The sequence below is a fragment of the Macrotis lagotis genome, chromosome 2 (genome assembly GCF_037893015.1).
Source record: "Macrotis lagotis isolate mMagLag1 chromosome 2, bilby.v1.9.chrom.fasta, whole genome shotgun sequence".
In the NCBI taxonomy this organism is placed as follows: domain Eukaryota; kingdom Metazoa; phylum Chordata; class Mammalia; order Peramelemorphia; family Peramelidae; genus Macrotis; species Macrotis lagotis.
Genome location: NC_133659.1, coordinates 42875388 through 42894100, shown reverse-complemented (window position 1 = coordinate 42894100; position 18713 = coordinate 42875388). Strand labels below are relative to the sequence as shown.

At 36.3% G+C, this 18713-nt stretch overlaps 1 protein-coding gene across 1 annotated transcript in view; it reads left to right on the top strand.

The window, feature by feature from the left end:
- Window positions 1–18713, top strand: part of CLCA2 (chloride channel accessory 2) — a 44506-nt gene that overhangs the window by 21078 nt on the left and 4715 nt on the right. The window contains exons 8-13 of the mRNA XM_074221761.1: window positions 1262–1439; window positions 5228–5334; window positions 6990–7214; window positions 8781–9051; window positions 10885–11055; window positions 13508–13744. Of these exons, the coding sequence (XP_074077862.1) occupies window positions 1262–1439; window positions 5228–5334; window positions 6990–7214; window positions 8781–9051; window positions 10885–11055; window positions 13508–13744 (1189 nt within the window). The remainder of the gene's footprint in view (window positions 1–1261; window positions 1440–5227; window positions 5335–6989; window positions 7215–8780; window positions 9052–10884; window positions 11056–13507; window positions 13745–18713) is intronic.

Sequence of the window (18713 nt, the reverse complement as noted above, 5' to 3'; positions counted from 1 at the left end):
ACACACACACACACACACACACTGCCTGAATAGCTATATTCTGACATTTCTTGGGTTCTTTTGAGTAGTTGAAGGATTGCCATGCTGCAAGCTAAAGGGCTTTATTTATTAGTAAATAACCATTTGCCATGGCTGCCCATTCATTGGTTACTAGGTGACCCAATGGATTGAGTGCTGACCTGGAGTTAGGAAAACTGTAGCTCAGCTATGGCCTCAGACATTCACTGGGAGGGTCACTTAGTCTTTGTCTGTGTCAGTTTTCCCAACTGTAAAGTGGGGGTCAAAATAGTACCCACCCCCCAAGATTTTTGGAAGAGTCCAGTAAAATAAGCTCTGTGAAGCCCTTGGCACAGACCCAGCTCATAGTAGGCACTTCATCAATGCTTGTGCCCTTCCCCTTCCCTACTAAGTCTCTAGGCATTGTATACGGATTCTATAGTATAACAAAATGTTTAAATGTGGAGTCAGGAAGACAGGAGTTCAAATCCTACCTTTGGTAGTTGAATGACTATGGGTAGCTCACTTAATTTCTTTTTTTTTTTTTAGGTTTTTGCAAGGCAAATAGGGTTAAGTGGCTTGCCCAAGGTCACACAGCTAGGTAATTATTAAGTGTCTGAGACCGGATTTGAACCCAGGTACTCCTGACTCCAAGGCCGGTGCTTTATCCACTACACCACCTAGTCGCCCCAGCTCACTTAATTTCTCCAAGCCTCAATTCCCTTACACATCTGGAGTGCTCACATGAGGCAAAGTTTATATATATAAAGTGCTTTGCCAAATGAAAAATGTTAATTATCATTGTCATCTTTGTTATTGGCCTACCCCTGTGCAGTGTAGGTGAGTCTATACTTACACATATATTTGTTTATATGTAAATTAAATATGATTTAATATACATATACTTACATGCATATTTATGTATGGATATATATACATATACATATAAAACTTAATCTGTATTTCAGTCATTTCAGTCATGTCCAACTCTTCATAATTCTATTTAGGGTTTTCTTGGCGAAAATACTGGGGTGTTCTATATAACCTTCTCTAACTCATTTTGCAAATAATGAAACTGAGGAAATCAGAGTCAACTGTTTTGCCCAGAGCCACACAGCTATTAAGTGTCTGAGGCCAAATTTGCACTCAGGAAGATGAGTGACTGATTCCTGACTTCATGTCCAGCACTCTATCTATTGTACCACTCAGTTTTCCTATAATAATTTAATTAGAATCCCCCTAATAATGCATCATCTATTTCCAGGTGGTTGAAAGTCTGAATGGAAATGCATATGGCTCTGTGATAATATTAGCAACCAGTGGAGGAGATGAGAATATCAGCAATTGTATGTCCACTGTGATCAACAGTGGTTCAACTATTCATACCATTGCTCTGGGCCCATTTGTAAATGAAAATCTTGAAGAATTACCCACACAGACAGGTATATGTTTTATTGATTGTTTTCTTCCTTAAGAATATTTCCCTTTTAATTTTGAAGATAATATCAAAACCCTCCATAGAACTCTACTCTGTGGATCTAAGATTCTGCTTTTTCCCGGGGTTCTTGAAAATTATAACAAAAGAATGCAAGCCCTTCCTTGCAGGTTTTATGAAGTTGGAATGTATTTGAGTACAGTCCCAGCAACAGACCAAGTCTGCTTTCTGCACACCAGCCAAAATAAGTTTAAGGAAACTGGTCATTTGGCAATTCATTCATTGACCCTGGGAACCTCTGAAACATAATGTAAAATGACTCAGTTTTATAGGGCTCCAATTTGCCCCACAATTAGGCAATATGACAAAAAAAAAGTGCAGGAGGTGCTTAGAATCGTAGTTGTTGCTTTTACTCTTTTAAACTTTAACTTGATTTGGTTCTACAAGTATAGGATCAATGTTCAATGAACAGTGATATTACTATCGTGGAAAGAGGGTATTAATCCTTCTATTAGCACTGCAAACAAAAAAATCGAAGGGAGTTGTAGCTAATTTAAAGGATTGCTCATTGTGCTCCTAAGAGAGGCAAAGGAAGAACTTGGTGTTGACTTTATATTATTTTATTGTGTGTCCCAAAACAATAAGAACCATTATTTTATGGGAAAATTGGTTATCTTATATTGAACTACTCATGATTAGTGTTGCAAAAAGACTGTTATAAAAATTGCAGCTTATGCACTAATCTCTGTGACAGAGGATGAAAGGGGGGGTGATTTTAACAAGAATTCAATAAACTCCCCCAAATTAAATCTGTACATGCACTTCCATACTTGGTGACCTCTATGCAGAGGTGGGATAGACACAGATGAAATGAGAGAGGACAAAAATATTCAAAGATTACACATGAGGTTTACATTTCTATATAAAGAATATTTTGATCAAGAAAATATAGCAAGCATTGAATATCATAAAAAAGAAAGTGATTATATTTTTGATAGACAAAAATTTACTTGCTACTGACTTATTCTTCCTTAATAAGTTAGCTATATCCAGTATATAGGCCATCAGTTTGCCAATGAAAGACAAAAATTAGTACAAAGCTAGAGAAAAGATTAAAAATGAGAAAAAAGATCTAGGATGCAGTTGAAACAGTTCAGTATTGATCTATTCAAATAAATTATTGATGATGAATAGAATAAAGAATAAGTTAATTATAACTTAATAAAGAAGTTTATCTATTGTTAGCCAGTTGCCATAAAAAGGAAAGCATTTTCTTTTCTTTTTTCTTTTTTTTATAGAAAGATTTTATTTATTTTGAGTTTTACAACCTTTCTCCCATTCTTGCTTCCCTCCCCCCACAGAAGGCATCCTGTTAGTCTTTTTTTTTTAGTTTTTTTTTTTGCAAGGCAAACGGGGTTAAGTGGCTTGCCCAAGGCTGCTCAGCTAGGTAATTATTAAGTGTCTGAGACCGGATTTGAACCCAGGTACTCCTGACTCCAAGGCCGGTGCTTTATCCACTACACCACCTAGCTGCCCCCATTCTGTTAGTCTTTACATTGGTTCCATGTTATACATTGATCTCAGTTGAATGTTATGACAGAGAAATCATATTCTTAAATAAAGTATGAGATAGTAAAATTACATAATAATATAATGCTTTTTTTTTTCTAATTTGACAGTAATAATCTTTGGTCTTTGTTCAAAGTCCATAACTCTTTTTCTGGATTCATATGGTATTCTCCATTGCAGATAGCCCCAAATTGTCCCTGGTTGTTGCACTGAAGGGATGAGCAAGTCCATCAGGGTTGATCATCACCCCCATGTTGTTGTTAGGGTGTACAATATTTTTATGGTTCTGCTCATCTCGCTCAGCATCAGTTCATGCAAATCTTTCCAGGCTTCCCTGAATTCCTGTCCCTCCTGGATTCTAATAGAGCAATAATGTTCCATGACATACATATACCACAGTTTGTTAAGCTATTCCCCAACTGAAGGACATTCACTTAATTTCCAATTTTTTGCCATCACAAACAGAGCTGCTATAAATATTTTTGTACAAGTGATGTTTTTACCCTTTTCAGACCCAATAGTGGTATTGCTGGGTCAAAAGGTATGCCCATTTTTGTTGCCCTTTGGGCATAATCCCAAATTGCTGGGAAAGCATTTTAGTTAGTGAACATTCAACTTATTTGCCATGTGGCAAACCAAAGACAAACCTTATTCTGAATATATTAACTTATTTGTAAAATCTTAGGAAAAGGATGAGCAGTATAATCTCAAAAAAAAGCACAGAAAATCAGTGGAGAGTAAAAGTAGTTTTTAAAAAGTGTGGTGAAAGATCCAAATAAGTAAAGTCATAGTGATGGCATTTATCAATGAACAATGAAGACAGCAAAGAAGAAAACTGGAAAAGTTCTGAAAATATTGTATAACAAACTGCTTTCATCATGAAACATAGTACATTTATCACACTTGGACCCAGACATTAGGACATCACAGCCCCAGATATGCTTAAAGAAAATATTGAACTGGCATTTTAAAGAACAAAGATGGGAAAACCTTTGGATAGAAATTTAGAGAAGTTCTTGGTCGAAGGTAACCCAATTGTGACATTACTGAGGGATTGAAAGGAGGCAAAAATACCCAAGATGTAAAGGAAAAAGATTCAAACATTATTTTTAGAACATCAGCTACTGACCTGTATACCTACTTTCCTATCAATAAAATTGCTTTTGGAGATTTGTCCACATACTCATGGAAGACATTCTCAGTGACAGTGATTTTTTTTAACCAATAATATTCCATAGTAGTATACAACCTTACCATCTTATAATTGATAGAAAGAAATAAAGTATACAATTTCCCTTTGTCACATCCAAAAAATTAATGTGATCTTGGGTTATGTTAAAAAGAGCAGACTAACATTTTCAAGATGATGGTTCCACCCTACTCATAAGACTTTATTAGTTATAGTATATTTAGTTTTGGTTGACAGAATTTAATTTATAAACTGCAGGATATCCAGAGGAATATAACACAGATGATAAAAAGCCTTCTGTCTGTAATATATGAGGATCAGTTGAAATAACTGGGCATAGTTATCCTGGAGAAAGAGGTTGAAGGATGAGGGAAGGGAATAGCTCTCATCTAGTATCTGAAAGACTGTTATATTAAGAATACAAAGACACAATAGAGAAAACACATTTTGGATGAGTTTCTATCAAAGTGATGACTATATGACCATAAGGCTGATTCCAACTTTAAGGCATAGAATGTTAAAAGGCAAACATTTCTGGGTTGGATAAAGTTGGGAAGGTAATGAGTGGCACTGATTAAGGAAGGTGATTAGATACAAAGATTTACAAACCTGATCATTTTGCCCCAGGTCATGCCTGCCCAATAAAAGATTACTCTATCATTTATCTGCCCACCCACAGGTACCTCATCAGAAGTGAGACTAGCCTAAGAATTGTTTGGGGGGTGGGTGGGGCAGAATGGGATGAGTTTTCCAGATTGATTTTCCAGATTGTCTCATCATCATATCTAACAAATTCCTTCACTTACAGTTTCCCTTTGTCACTGTAGACCCCAATCATGTGAATAAGTCCATGGTTATAATGGGGAAAAAGGACCTGGTGTTGCTTAATATCATCCTCATATATGCGTATGGGAACCATGAAAGATGATAGCAAAGCAAATTAAACATGGGCAAGCACTATCTAATGAGCAAAGTTAAGATAAAGTATTAAATATTTTATGAGGCTCCTGAATTCATATTGATGTCATCTGTTTCAGGAGGGTTGAAATTCTTTGCATCAGACAGAGCAAGTTCCAATGGTCTGATAGATGCATTTAGTAGAATTTCATCTGGCAATGGAGACAGCTTTTGCCAACCTGTCCAGGTCAGTATGTGCTCATCATGAGAAGTTCCCATTTATGGGATACCTGGGAGATTATCCCATCAATAGCAAAGATAGCTCACTTTCTTGGACACTAGCTCATCACTGGCCTGCAATCAATTCACATTCATTGAACTCTTGTTGGTGATGGCTGCTGAGATAATAAAGTTTGGAGACAACTCTCATTATCTCCAAGAATTTTTATAGTCCAATGGAGAGATAAAACACGGACAAAGTTACAATGCACAGATTTACACAGTTAAAATAGATACAGTGTACAATATTATGCAATAAGTACATTAATGAGTCACAAAAGAAAGAACCAAGTATGGTATGGGTGGAAATTATCCTTGTAATCAGGGAAGGCTTCCTGGAAGAGGTAACATTTGAGATGAACTTTGGGGAAAAAAAACCTGATCAAAGTTCATCTTGCATAAGAAGAGTATCCCAGAGCCCAGGAATGAAGGAACCAGTTCATAGAATTGAAAGTAGAGTAAAGGTACCTGGGATCCAGTTCCCGATTGTCCCAGAATATAGTTGGGGGAGGACTGTGCTTCTTCCCTGACCTGTGGACCATTATCCCCATCTGATCAGTCATGACTGTTCCTTCTCCCTCATCTGGGCCTGGGCTACCACTGAGAGAGTCTCAGCCCCCCACCCCCACCCCAGCTTTCTTGTCCTCTGGCTGAAATCCTCCTGGGTTTTCATGGACTTGACCTTATTATTGCTCTTGAGAATAGGGACTGTCTTTTACCTTTCTCTAGAGCACGTCTCAGCAGGAACTTACTAGGATGTTAATTGACTTGTTCCTCATTGTGATTCTTATTTTTTTTTATTTTTTTATTTTTTTCCCATTTTGTATTTTTTTATTTTTTTGTTTTTTTATTAATGATATTATTTGAGTTTTACAATTTTCTCCCAATCTTGCTTCCCTCCCCCCACCCCCACCCCACAGATAGCACTCCGTCAGTCTTTACTTTGTTTCCATGTTGTACCTTGATCCAAATTGGTGTGATGAGAGAGAAATCATATCCTTAAAGAGAACAGAATTCTCAGAGGTAACCAGATCAGACAATAAGATATCTGGGGTTTTATTTTCTAAATTAAAGGGAATAGTCCTTGTACGTTGTTCAAACTCCACAGCTCCTTATCTGGATACAGATGGCACTCTCCTTTGCAGACAGCCCAAAATTTTTCCCGATTGTTGCACTGATGGAATGAGTGAGTCCTTCAAGGTTGAACATCACTCCCATGTTGCTGTTAGGGTGTATAGTGTTTTTTGGTTCTGTTCATTTCACTCAGCATCAGTTCATGCAAATCCCTCCAGGTTTCCCTGAAATCCCGTCCCTCCTGGTTTCTAATAGAACAATAGTGTTCCATGACATACATATACCACAGTTTGCTAAGCCATTCCCCAATTGAAGGACATTTCTCATTGTGATTCTTTATGAAAGTAAATAGTCACTAAATTAACAAACTTCACAATAAACTGCCCAAGCTCACCCTCAAAGTGAGTCTTTTCTTATATGTTATTCACATAAAGCAGTTTAGACTTTTTCTATCTACTTCGCAATGTCATTGGATCTCTATCATTTCAATGACAGAAACATGCCCATGTCTGTGGTGTTTAAGTAATTCAGTGTTTTCTTCATCAATAGCTTGACAGCAGTGGTGAAATTGTTGGCGTCCATCAGCTCTTCAGTAGGACAGTGACTCTTGATGGAGGTCTGGGGAAGGAGACCCTCTTTTTAGTCACCTGGCAGAGCAGTGGGCCCCCTGCCATAGTCCTCCAGGACCCTAGTGGGAAAAAATACTTCACCAAGGATTTTAATACCCATCCAGAGTTGAAGAGTTCTTCTCTTCGAATTCCAGAGAAAGCAAAGGTAAATGTTACCATTAGACTGAGTATGGTTACTAAACATTGTCTTTGTAGCCCCAGAACCTATGTCCTAGGCATAAATCTATCAAGCCTATTATATTTTATGCATTTAATAATAAATTAAGATTTGTTGAATTGAATTGGATTGGATGATCTAATTGATACTGTGAATTGAATTAATTTGATTAATGAAAGCAGTGAATTTAATTAATTGATTGATTTAAGCATGTTTAGGATGCCTCCTAATAGACAGGTCATCAATTCATAAGGCAGAATGAGATGTATATTTTTGGATATGTCCAATGGTGGGAATTTGTTTTGTTTGACAAGTTATGAGAATGTTTTTTCTTTTTTCTCAGTGGAGAGAGGGGAGGTAGGAAAGGAACTGCCTTGTTAGTTTTTTTAAATACAATTTAATTTCTTAAAATGCTGTATGTTGATGGTCAACCAGGTGGAATAGTGGATAGAGCACTATCTCTCTCTCTCTCTCTCTCTCTCTCACACACACACACACACACACACACACACAAAATAATTAAGAATCTCTACATAGTCCATGAAAACCATGGGAAATTCTTGAAATGTCTGAAGGCTACCACTCAGAAGTTTTCTCAGATGTCTCTCTCTTGTACTGTCTAAATGGTGGTGCCAAAGAGCAAGGGTATATTTTAGATATGGAATTTTTAAAATGCAAATTTAATTTGTCCTTATCCCAGATCAACCATTAGCTTTGGGAACACAGGCAAAGTACTCAACCTCCACGAACCTTTTGCCTTTATAGGCAAATAGATTGGATTAGATGATCTTAACAGTCTATTCTAGGTCTAGAATGATCTGGGTTTATTATACTGTCACACTGCCAGGCACGCTATACTTTTATGACAATGGGGAAATACCTATTGAGGAAATGTGAACACCAGCTTTATAAGCTAGTTTAGAAAGGCAGTAAAAAAAAAAAAGTTCCAGGGGTTTATCTCTTGCTTCTGACTTGGAGCAGACATTTGACCTGTGGTTTGAGATGTTATCATGCATCTCCAAACTCCCAGTGTGAACCAGTGAGTTCAATCTTCAGTGACTGTATTGTACCCACAATTGATGAGATTCTGGGGCAATTAGATATGGAGGAAAAAATCTGCAGTAGAAGAAAATAAATCTATGAGGATTCCAAACAATGAATTAAAAATGGAAGAAAAAACTAAGAAAGGTCTTCCCATAATTGATTTACTTTGCTGGTGGCTCTAATTTAGTAAAGTACTAAAGAAGTACTTTGAACTTGGAGATTATTATAAAGGAAATCATTGTCTTCAAGAAAAACGAATGAGAAACCCTTCCAAAACAAATGTTGGGTGCAGTTTCTTATGAACTAGCCTCAAAAATGAGAAGGTAAATTATACTATGATTACCATGAAAATATTTAATCTGGTTATTCTTTAACAGGAATTATTATGTAGAAAAAGCTCTGCTGGCATCTTTTTTCTTCTCAAATCTTTCAGTAGGAGTCATGTTGGTGATTTAAGGGTAAAGTACAAGATTTAGTGTGGTTTTCAAAATCTTGCTCTCTTTGTTTCAGAATGGCTATTGGACTTACCAACTAAATAACACACATGGCTCTCCTCAAGCTCTCAGAGTGACAGTGAGCTCTTGGGCCTCAGATGATGCTGTGCAGCCAGTAACTGTGACAGCCCATGTGAATAAAGATGGAAGCCATTTCCCAAACCCAGTGATCATCTATGCTGATGTGAAACGAGGGTTTTATCCTGTTCTTCAAGCCAATGTGACTGCTATTATTGAGCCAGAAATGGGAGAACCCATTAGGTTGGAACTGTTTGATGATGGGGCAGGTAAGAAAGAATTGTCGTGTAATTTTTCACGTTTTTCAAAAAGTTCTCTTAGTGAATCAATTCATTAGATTCTAAATACTTGAGGGCAGAGACCATTTGCTTCTCTTTGTATTTCCAGTTCTGAAGCATATAGTAATCATTTAATAAATGTTTGTTGAATTTTTGAATTGAATCAACAATTTATTAAATTATTATCAAAATGCTTACTATGTGCCAGGCCTAACCTAAACACTGGGGACACAATTCAAAGAGTGAAACAATAACTACTCTCAAGGAGTTTATATTACTATATGAATAAACAAGGTATGAGATAAAGCTCAACACTGAGACCATTTTTCAGACTGCCCTGTTTAAATTGTATTATCTACACATTAAATAATGACAGACCAAATATACACAAGGGGAGCAAACTGTGTATTGGGGCCAGGAGGTAGTTCAGGCCTCCAATTTACCTATTTGTATATGGGGAGTGGGATGACAGACAGCCAATTTGAGTCTCCTTTTTCAATATTCCAAATTTTAACTTCTCCATTAGCCATCTGGACAATTTTGGCACCCGCTGCTGTTACCATGCCAGATTACATAAGATTATCTGGGTTTAGAGAATGTTCCTGCAGAGCTATGGGTTAGAAGCTGGCTACACTTGGCTCCATGTCTATACATCCATATTCTACATTAACACACTCTCTCCATTAATGCCGATCATACCCCTTAGTGATCGAGTGATTCAGGAGTAGTTACGGCTGAAAAAGTCATGATCCTACAGCTAATCTAGGCATGAACCTTCCTGAATTTAGCTCATCTAATCCTCAAAATACAGATTTGCACCTACCATTTAAGCAACCCTGTACAAAACCAAGTACTATGGAAACAATCCATCCATATCAAACATTCTCTGATTCAATTCAACAAACATATTTTAAACATCTGCAAATTTCAAAGCTCTGTGCTAAACACTGAAGTTATAAATATAAATGAAAAAGAGCATCTTCCCTGAGAGAATTTACAATCTACTGAAATGATTCCCCTAAAGTCTCAGGTTTGCAAAGAAAAATAAAGCAAAAATTAATTCATCAAAATTATGATAACCCAGGAAGGTTGGGCATCACAAGAACCTTAGATGATTTTTCCAATAATTTCTACTTGTTCCTTTTTGTATTTTCCTTCTCCTTTTCAACTCCCTACTCTTCCTTTGCACCCCCTCCTCCACCCACCATTGTTTGCAATCTTTTTTACAGAATATATGGCTCAGAAGCTATGTATCATTTCTCCCTCTTGGAAGCTATTGGTAGTATAGTGGATAGAGTGCTGGATTTGGAAGACCAGAATTCAAATCTAACCTCAGATACTTACCAGATGTTTTGATTCTGGGCAACTCATTCAATCTCTAATAAATGCTTATTACCTAAAGTGTTTTCCAAACTTTAAGTATTATGTAAATGCTTTTCTTTCTTTCTTTCTTTTCTTTCTTTCTTTCTTTCTTTCTTTCTTTCTTTCTTTCTTTCCTTCTTTCTTTCTTTCTTTCTTTCTCTTTCTTCTTTCTTTCTTTCCTTCTCCTCCTCCTCCTCCTCCTTCTTCTTCTTCTCCTCCTCCTCCTCCTCCTCCTCTTCTCTTTCCTCTTTCTCCTCCTCTTCTTTCTTCTTCATTATCTGCTACTTAGAATCTAGCAAGAAGACATTTTTAACTGACATTAAATCATCAAAACTCTATCAATATAGTTCACTGATATAACAACACTGTCTATGCACTTTGTGATAGCTCTGATGTTGCAAACCATTAGCAATGACTTTTGATGATAGGCCATTGTCCTAATTCTGATTTCTTTCTGTGCAGGTGCTGATATTATAAAAAATGACGGCATCTACTCGCGATATTTTTTTTCTTTTACTGTAAATGGTAGATATAGCTTGAAAATCCATGTCCATCAAGAGAACCACAATAGCAAATTGCCCAACTCTAATCCAGGGAGCCACGCAATGTATGTTCCAGGCTACATAGTAAATGGTAAGACATTCAGCACTCAGAATCTTGCTTATGATGATGGGATGTCTTAGGAAGTAACAGGTTCCCCCCTACCTCTAGAAATCTTTTAGCAGTGATGGATGACCACTTGTCAGGAATGTCATAGAAAAGGATTCTTTTTCCAATACAAGTTATACTTGATAGTCAATTTTATGAAACATGTTGGTGTCATTTGTTGTCATTTCATGTGTGTTATTTTATGTGGGTGCCATATATGTCAAAAATTTGAGGTTTTGAAGCAGTTCAAAATCTTAAAGTATTGAATTCAAGCAAGATGTCTCAAGTATACCTATAGGGTTTCTCAGTTTCTTTGATCATGGAAAACAGGAAGAGGACATACACCCATTCTACCTCAAATCCCCAAACATCAATTTTGATGGTCTCCTCAATGAAAATTCCAAAACAGCTAAGCAAATGTGAAAGTATTGTTGACCAGAGAGAAAACCAGAGGACTGTTACTTAAAAAGGACTATGCATTAAGTGACCTGTAATGGTTTGAGAAGCTAGAATATTGACTTTGGAGCAAGGATGACCCTGGCCCAGATTCCAGACTCTGAAACATATTGGCTCAGAGACCTTGGACAACTTACTGAATCTCTCTGTTGCTCTGGGAAGTTTTCCAAAATGAGAAGTTGGAGAGAAGGCTTGCACTAACAAAAGGATTTGCTTCATCTTGGGGTTCTCTTTTTCCAATGCAATACCAGGTCTAGTTCCTGTCCTAATAGTACATATTATAATTATCTGAATTTATTTGCTAGACTATCAGCCCTCCAAGAGCTAGGAAATGTGTTTATCTAAGTTTTGCATCTTCTTCCACTGCAGGAGCCAGGACTCTTCCCATAGCAGGCCCTTATAAAGTTTATTGAATGAATTTTTTTTAAAAAAGAAAAGAAAAAAGAAATCACAAGCTATAAAGTCAATTTTTAATAAAATAAAAATTTGTATGGCTCTCAGGAACAATCTTGGTTCTATGTTCTTTCTTACTGTGACAGAACAAGAAATACATTTCAAATCATCATTATCATCATCATTGTTTCTAGTTAGAAATAATAAGTTAATTGAAGCTGCACTGGAGCCAGCTAGAAACAAGAGTCAGTTGTTAAAATTTCAGTGTGAACACTTATTTACAGCTTAGAAATTGGCAAATGTTAAAATCAGGGCTTGACTGATTATTTTGTTGGTTATCTAGACTAAGTGATTAATGAAATGCAGATTAAACTTAAAAGTAAATTGTGGGCATAAAATTTTCACCTGGGGAGCAGTTGTTAAACATTTACCAGCACATTCCTGTTTAAAGTACATATTAAAAAAGTTTTAGTTTGTACTCTTGTATCATACTGTAAAGCACTCTAAACAACCTTTTATAAGATTTTTGTTCTCTGATTTTTCTATTTTTTGCTGACAATATCATGGATCTTTTGTGTTTCTCTGCATTTGGCAATTACATAGGTAATTTAGGAAGACCCATGATGCACACATATACATACAAACATATACACACACACACAGAAAGGTGTCACATAGATAGACATACACATATATGATATCTATATGATGCAGCAGAAAAAGTAATGAATTTAAAGGACCTATGTTAAAATCCTACTTTTGTTACTATCTATGTGACTTTGAGAAAGTTACTCAAATTTTTTGTTCTCAGTTTATTTGTAAAAAATTAGGGGATTGAACTAGATGGTTTCCAAGGTTCCTTTTAACTCCAGAACTATGAATCCATGATCTGATACATACTATTTGTTAGCAAAGAACTAAGAGATTTCAGGTAGATTTGCATCAGTTAGTAATCAGACTCATTAAGTTCTGCTTGGAAGATCAGATTATATATTTATGCATGTGTATGTATAAATATTATATATATATATTATATATATATATATATATATAAAATATTGATGTCTTCTTGCAAATATCTGTGGTTGTTCATTATTGTCCAACTCTTCATGACCTTATTTGGGGTTTTCTTGGCAAAGAAACTGGAATGATTTGCCATTTCCTTCTCAGTTCATTTTACAGTTGAGAAAACTAATGCATATAAGCTTAAGTAACTTGCTCAGGGTCATGCAGTAAGTATCTGATTTCAGATTTAATCTCAGATCTTCCTGTCTCTAGGCTCAGAACGCTATCCATTGTGCCACCAAGCTGACCCCTTAATTTTAAGTCATTTAAGATAACATACTTGGGTTTCATATACTAAAGTAAGCTAGATGTACCATGCACTTAATGAGTTTCATGTTAGGAAAAAAACACAAATAATTCAAAAATATTTTAAAATAACAGTAACAAGAAATAATTGAGATTATGATGGTCCAACTCAATCTGCAGATGCAGAGAAGTCCTTGAGTCCTTTCTGATTCCATAAGGACATTTTCTTTTAACACAATCTGAGTGAAAGCTATTTGATCTGATTTTGCCACCTCAGGTAACATTCAGATGAATGCTCCAAAGAAGTCTACAGGTGATGGTGACATTCAAATACAAAAGTGGGGCTTCAACAGGACCACCTCAGGAGGCTCTTTTTCAGTCCTGGATGTTCCAACAAGTCCTCATTTGGATATATTTCCGCCCTGCAGAATAATTAACCTTGAAGCCATACGAAAAGAAGAAGAGATTATTTTATCCTGGACAGCTCCTGGAGATGACTTTGATCAAGGCCAGGGTATGTATTAATCCCCCTACATGTTTCTCTGTGAAATGGCATTTCTGTTACTAAATTCATTGTTATTGGACTAAAATATAGCTTTGTGGCTTGGAATTTTAGTATTATGCCCACTATCTGGTGGTTGTAGATACTTATATAGATACTTATATGGGAAGATAAATGAGAGGAAATAATAGTAGCATTAAAGTTATATAAATTATTAAAAAGATAAGTGGGGAGATGATGGATGGAGTGACACATGGATGGATGAATAGACAGATAGATGTATAAATAGATGATGAATAGATGAATAGACAGAAAGAGAGATAAATGGATAGATAAGCAGGATAGATAGATGGGTAAACAGATAGATGGATAGATAGGTGGGTGGGTGGATAGCTGATAGATGGATAGATGGATGATGGATAGTTAGATAGATGAATAAATGATAGATAGATAGGTAGACAGACAGACAAAAGACAGCTAGATAGATGGATGGATGGATGGATGGATGGATGGATGGATGAGAGGAATTGATTGACAGATGGATAGATGTTGGATAGATGAATAGATAGATAGACAATCATGGAGACAGGAGATAAAGAATCTGTGAGAAACAGCAGGAAAGTCAAATATGGGAGTAAAAGGTAATAAGACTAGAAAGGTAGAATGGAGTCAAATAATAAAGAGCTTTAAATGTCAAATAGAGAATTTCATATTTGATCATAGAGACAAAAGAAAGTCAGTGGAGTTCGTTGAGTTGTTGTTAGTAGGCCATGACTAGTTTCCTTGATCTATATTTGAACCAATATTAATACATTTTTCTACTCTTCCTGCCCCCATACCCACCCCACTCCCGTTTTCCTAAATTTCATGTTGCCCTCAAGATCTTCCATTTACATCAATTCTTCCTCACTGCACCATGCTTTTCAAGGCCTTTGTAATTCTTTCTCCCAATCTGTTTTATTTTCATTGTACTTTAAACATTCTGTTTTCTACCTGAAATAAATTTCTATCTTCTTTAGACATTGTGAGTTTTCGTTAATGTCAAATAAAGGAGACATTCTTTTCTGGACCTGTGCCCAGCTAATATTTCACTTTGTGGCCTTCTTTACTTTGATCCAGAATCACTCACTATATCATGAAATAAATTAACCAATCAACATTCCAGGACTATGAACTGGAAGGGACTTAGGAACTATCTAGTAGAACCTATTTATTAGCTGCTTCTGAGAAAGCAACTTTGAATTCCCTCCATTACAAAAAAACTTCAAACTGTGAATGGTTATCGAGATTGCAGTTTTGTCTTTAAGTTCCATGATCCTAATCTCTATGTTTCCGTCAAAGGCATAAGTAATTAAGTCTTTGGTTTCCTGGTTTGAGGTTCACTATTCCTATTGCTATTGTTTCAGAGAATGTGGTGCGCCCACCTGATTCTCCTCACATCCACTTGAGAAGTGGACAATTATATATTTCCTTATAGTATTGAAGGTTCAATGAAGGACTATATTAAAACTAATTAGAAGTTTATATTTCCCTTGCTAAGGTGAATTCATTTCAATATTCCTCCAGATTACCTATCACTCTCTTCAGTCATTTAAGAAAAAACTGAGACCAGATTTCTGGGGTAATTGCTAGAGAGTGCTACCAGTGAGTAGACTCCCTCTGACAATATAGATGAGTACCTCCTATTAAGCAAAATATCTAGGGTCATAAAACCCTAAGTATATTTAGGTGGAAGACCTAAGGTCTTCCCTCTTGACCTTGGTCTTTCTGACTTCAAAATTGATTCTCTTATCTTCTCCATTAGTAGTTTTCAACTTTTTTGGTCTCAGGACCCCATTACCCTATTAAAATGACCAAGAACTTCAAAGGGTTTTTCTTTGTGTGTATTTGATAGAGAGATAGACAGATACTTACCATATTGTTGGTAATGACCATGAAAATACTATTACCCTGAAAATAGTTTTGAACTTACAGATCTCTAAAAAGAGTCTAAGGGTCCCTGAGATGTCCCTACAACACTTGGAGAACTACTATTCTCCCTCTCATCTTCAATTATATTACTATATTAAAATAGGAGAAATAAAATAAATTCATGGCATGGTGGGAAAATTAACAGATAGATATAAAAGAATAATTTTCCAAAGATACAACTTTACAGGTGTCATCAATACTGGTCAGTAAGAGATTGCATGCCAAGATATCGACAAGAAGGATGGTTAAGGAGAAAGATAAGCTTATTCCATGTCATAGACATTGAACTGCAATAAATCATATAACAGTCATACAGATTGTTATATAACAGTCTACCAAGGAGAGGCTTGTTAATTTAGTGACTCATTAGATTTGAGAGTGGTCATTTAGCCAAGGACAACCACAAAAGATTTTGAAGATAGTGTCATCATCTAGTGAACAAGAATCCATTTGCTATCAAAATCTACAAGAAGTTCAGAGTGAGCCTCAAATTGTTTTCAGTGGGATTGGGATTTTAATGGCCACCCTGGGTTGACTATATGGGCTTCTCAAATGTCTAGTGAGCTCCTCTTACATCCACTGGGCAAAAGCCAAATGTTTCTCTTTCCCCCACCACCCTGAATGAACCAATTTAGTGGAAAATAGATGTAATTTAATAACAAGTACAAAAACACACAAGCTCTGATGTTTTGTTTTCTGATGTTGATGAATGAAGGTGTTGGTTGTTCATGTGTACTTTCTTATCCAGATAAAGGGATCATGGAGGAGAATTTCTTTGGCATTATAATCACAGAAAACTTGGCTAAGAAAAAACACTGTTAAAATGAATGAAAATGTTACATGTCAGAAAATCCCCAGATTGGAAAGAAGCTCAGTGACCAGTTTATACACCCTGTACCTTTATAATATTTCTATAAAATAATCATCCAGTCTTTCCTTGAAGATCTCTAGGGAGCATGGATCTCAATCAGAATCAGTCATTCTACTTTTGGATAAATCTCATTGATAGGAAACTTGTCTTTAGCCTCAATCTGGTTCATTTTAATTGAGACCGAACAGGACAAATTTAATCTGTTTCTAATCTGACAGTCCTTCAGAAATCTTGAAGACATCTCTCAGGCCCCTGCTAAATCTTCCCTTTTTCCATTTAGACATTCAACTAATCCTCATAAAATATGGACTCAAGGTCACCATACTGGCCTCCCCATTCTGGAGAGATTCCAGCTTATCAACATTAATCCTAAAATGCAGTTCCCAAAAGTGACCACAGTAGTTAATGTGTGACCAGAGCAGATTTCAACAGCATTATCACTTCCCAGCTTCTGGACACTCTTCTTCCTTTAATGAAACTTAATATTTCACTTTGCCACACTATTGGCTCCAGTTGAACTTAAAGACCACTTAAATCAAATGCTTTAGAAATGCTGAAAGCCTTCAGTTCACCAAATTCTGTCACACCTACAATTCCCTGAAAAGATACCTGATTACACAAATGGCTATGTGAATATCTGAGTTAAACTGTAGTATCTTCAAGGAAGTATTTTACGACTCCTAATGAGAATATGCTTCTTTTTATTTCAACTGTAAAGTTGGAGATGAAAGAGAGAAACAAATAATTTTTACAAGGACAGCTTAAGTCAATACCAAACATGACCTGGGTGTAAAGTTGACTCAAGAAAGTAATTGGAAACCAGTTCTTTTTAGATTGCTGTTTGCACTCTAGAGTGAAGGGCGACTTCACTGAATTTCCTCTTGAAGTGGAAAATGAAAGCACATTTCAAAGTCCCAGAATCTCAGAGTTGGAAGGGATCCCATGCATATCCACAAAGAATTAATAGCCTGTTTGGCAGGGGTCTCCCAGACTCTACTTGAAGATTCCCTCTCCAGACAAGGAAAACCAAGTACCTCCCAAGGCAGAATAAAGCATGGAGTGAGAGCTAGAATGCTGGGCCTTTACCTGAGTTCAAATCAAGCCTCAAATGACAGTAGCTGTGTGACTCTGAGCAAGTCACCTCAGTTTCCTCCTCTGTAAAATGAGCTGGAGAAGGAAATGACAAACAACTCCAGAATCTTTGCCAAGATAACCCCAAATAGGGTCATAAAGAGACAGACATGACTGAAAAACAACACAATTTCCCCTTTTGTAACTAACACCCAATACTCCTAATTTTGCCTTTTGAGGGACAAGCAATCTGTGTGACAACCTTGCTAATCAAGCAGCTAATTAAGAATGTTGAGATTTAGAGTTAGAGGATCTGGATTCCAATTCTGGCTCTGTGATCACCTATTACCCGTATAAACTTTGGGAATTCACTTAACTGTCTCATTTGTCAATTGAGAAGATCAGACTACACCTCTAAGGTCCCTTCAAGCTATAAGTCTATTATCTTCCTCCTTACTCAGTCTTTGAAAAGGTATGTTTTGTTGATTCTTTTTTATATCATTGTTATCTCTACTGGTGGTAGACTGGTGGTAGATTCAGATTCTCTGAATCCAGGTAAAAAAGGATGTTTTTTGCCTTTATTAAGTTGATCCCCCAAAATAAGGATTAAAATTCCTCTGAAACAGAAGAAACAGAATCCTCCATTTGCCATACTATAGCAATCAAGACATAGAATCAATGATGGGAGGCACCAATACTACAACCATTGAGGAGACAGGCTGCCATATTATTTTAGGCCACTTGGGATTTTATACAAATCATCTATATATTTGGATCAATACAAAAACAAAAGCTCAAGCATTCATGCTGAAAAAAAGGAAAATCTAGATACTATGGATTATTTTTTAGAAGTACTCTCTCAGTGATGGCTCAGAGGATGTTTACTCTGAAGTATGGAATAGGGGGAAGGGTCAAAATAATTAGACCATTCTTTGTGGCTTATGACTTCCTAAAATAATCTTTTCACTATGGATAGAAAGACCTCACCCATTTTATGAGAGGCTTCTCTGAGAAGGGAACATGGAATCCTTGTGTCCTTAAACAAACCAGGGCATGAGCCAGTAGTTC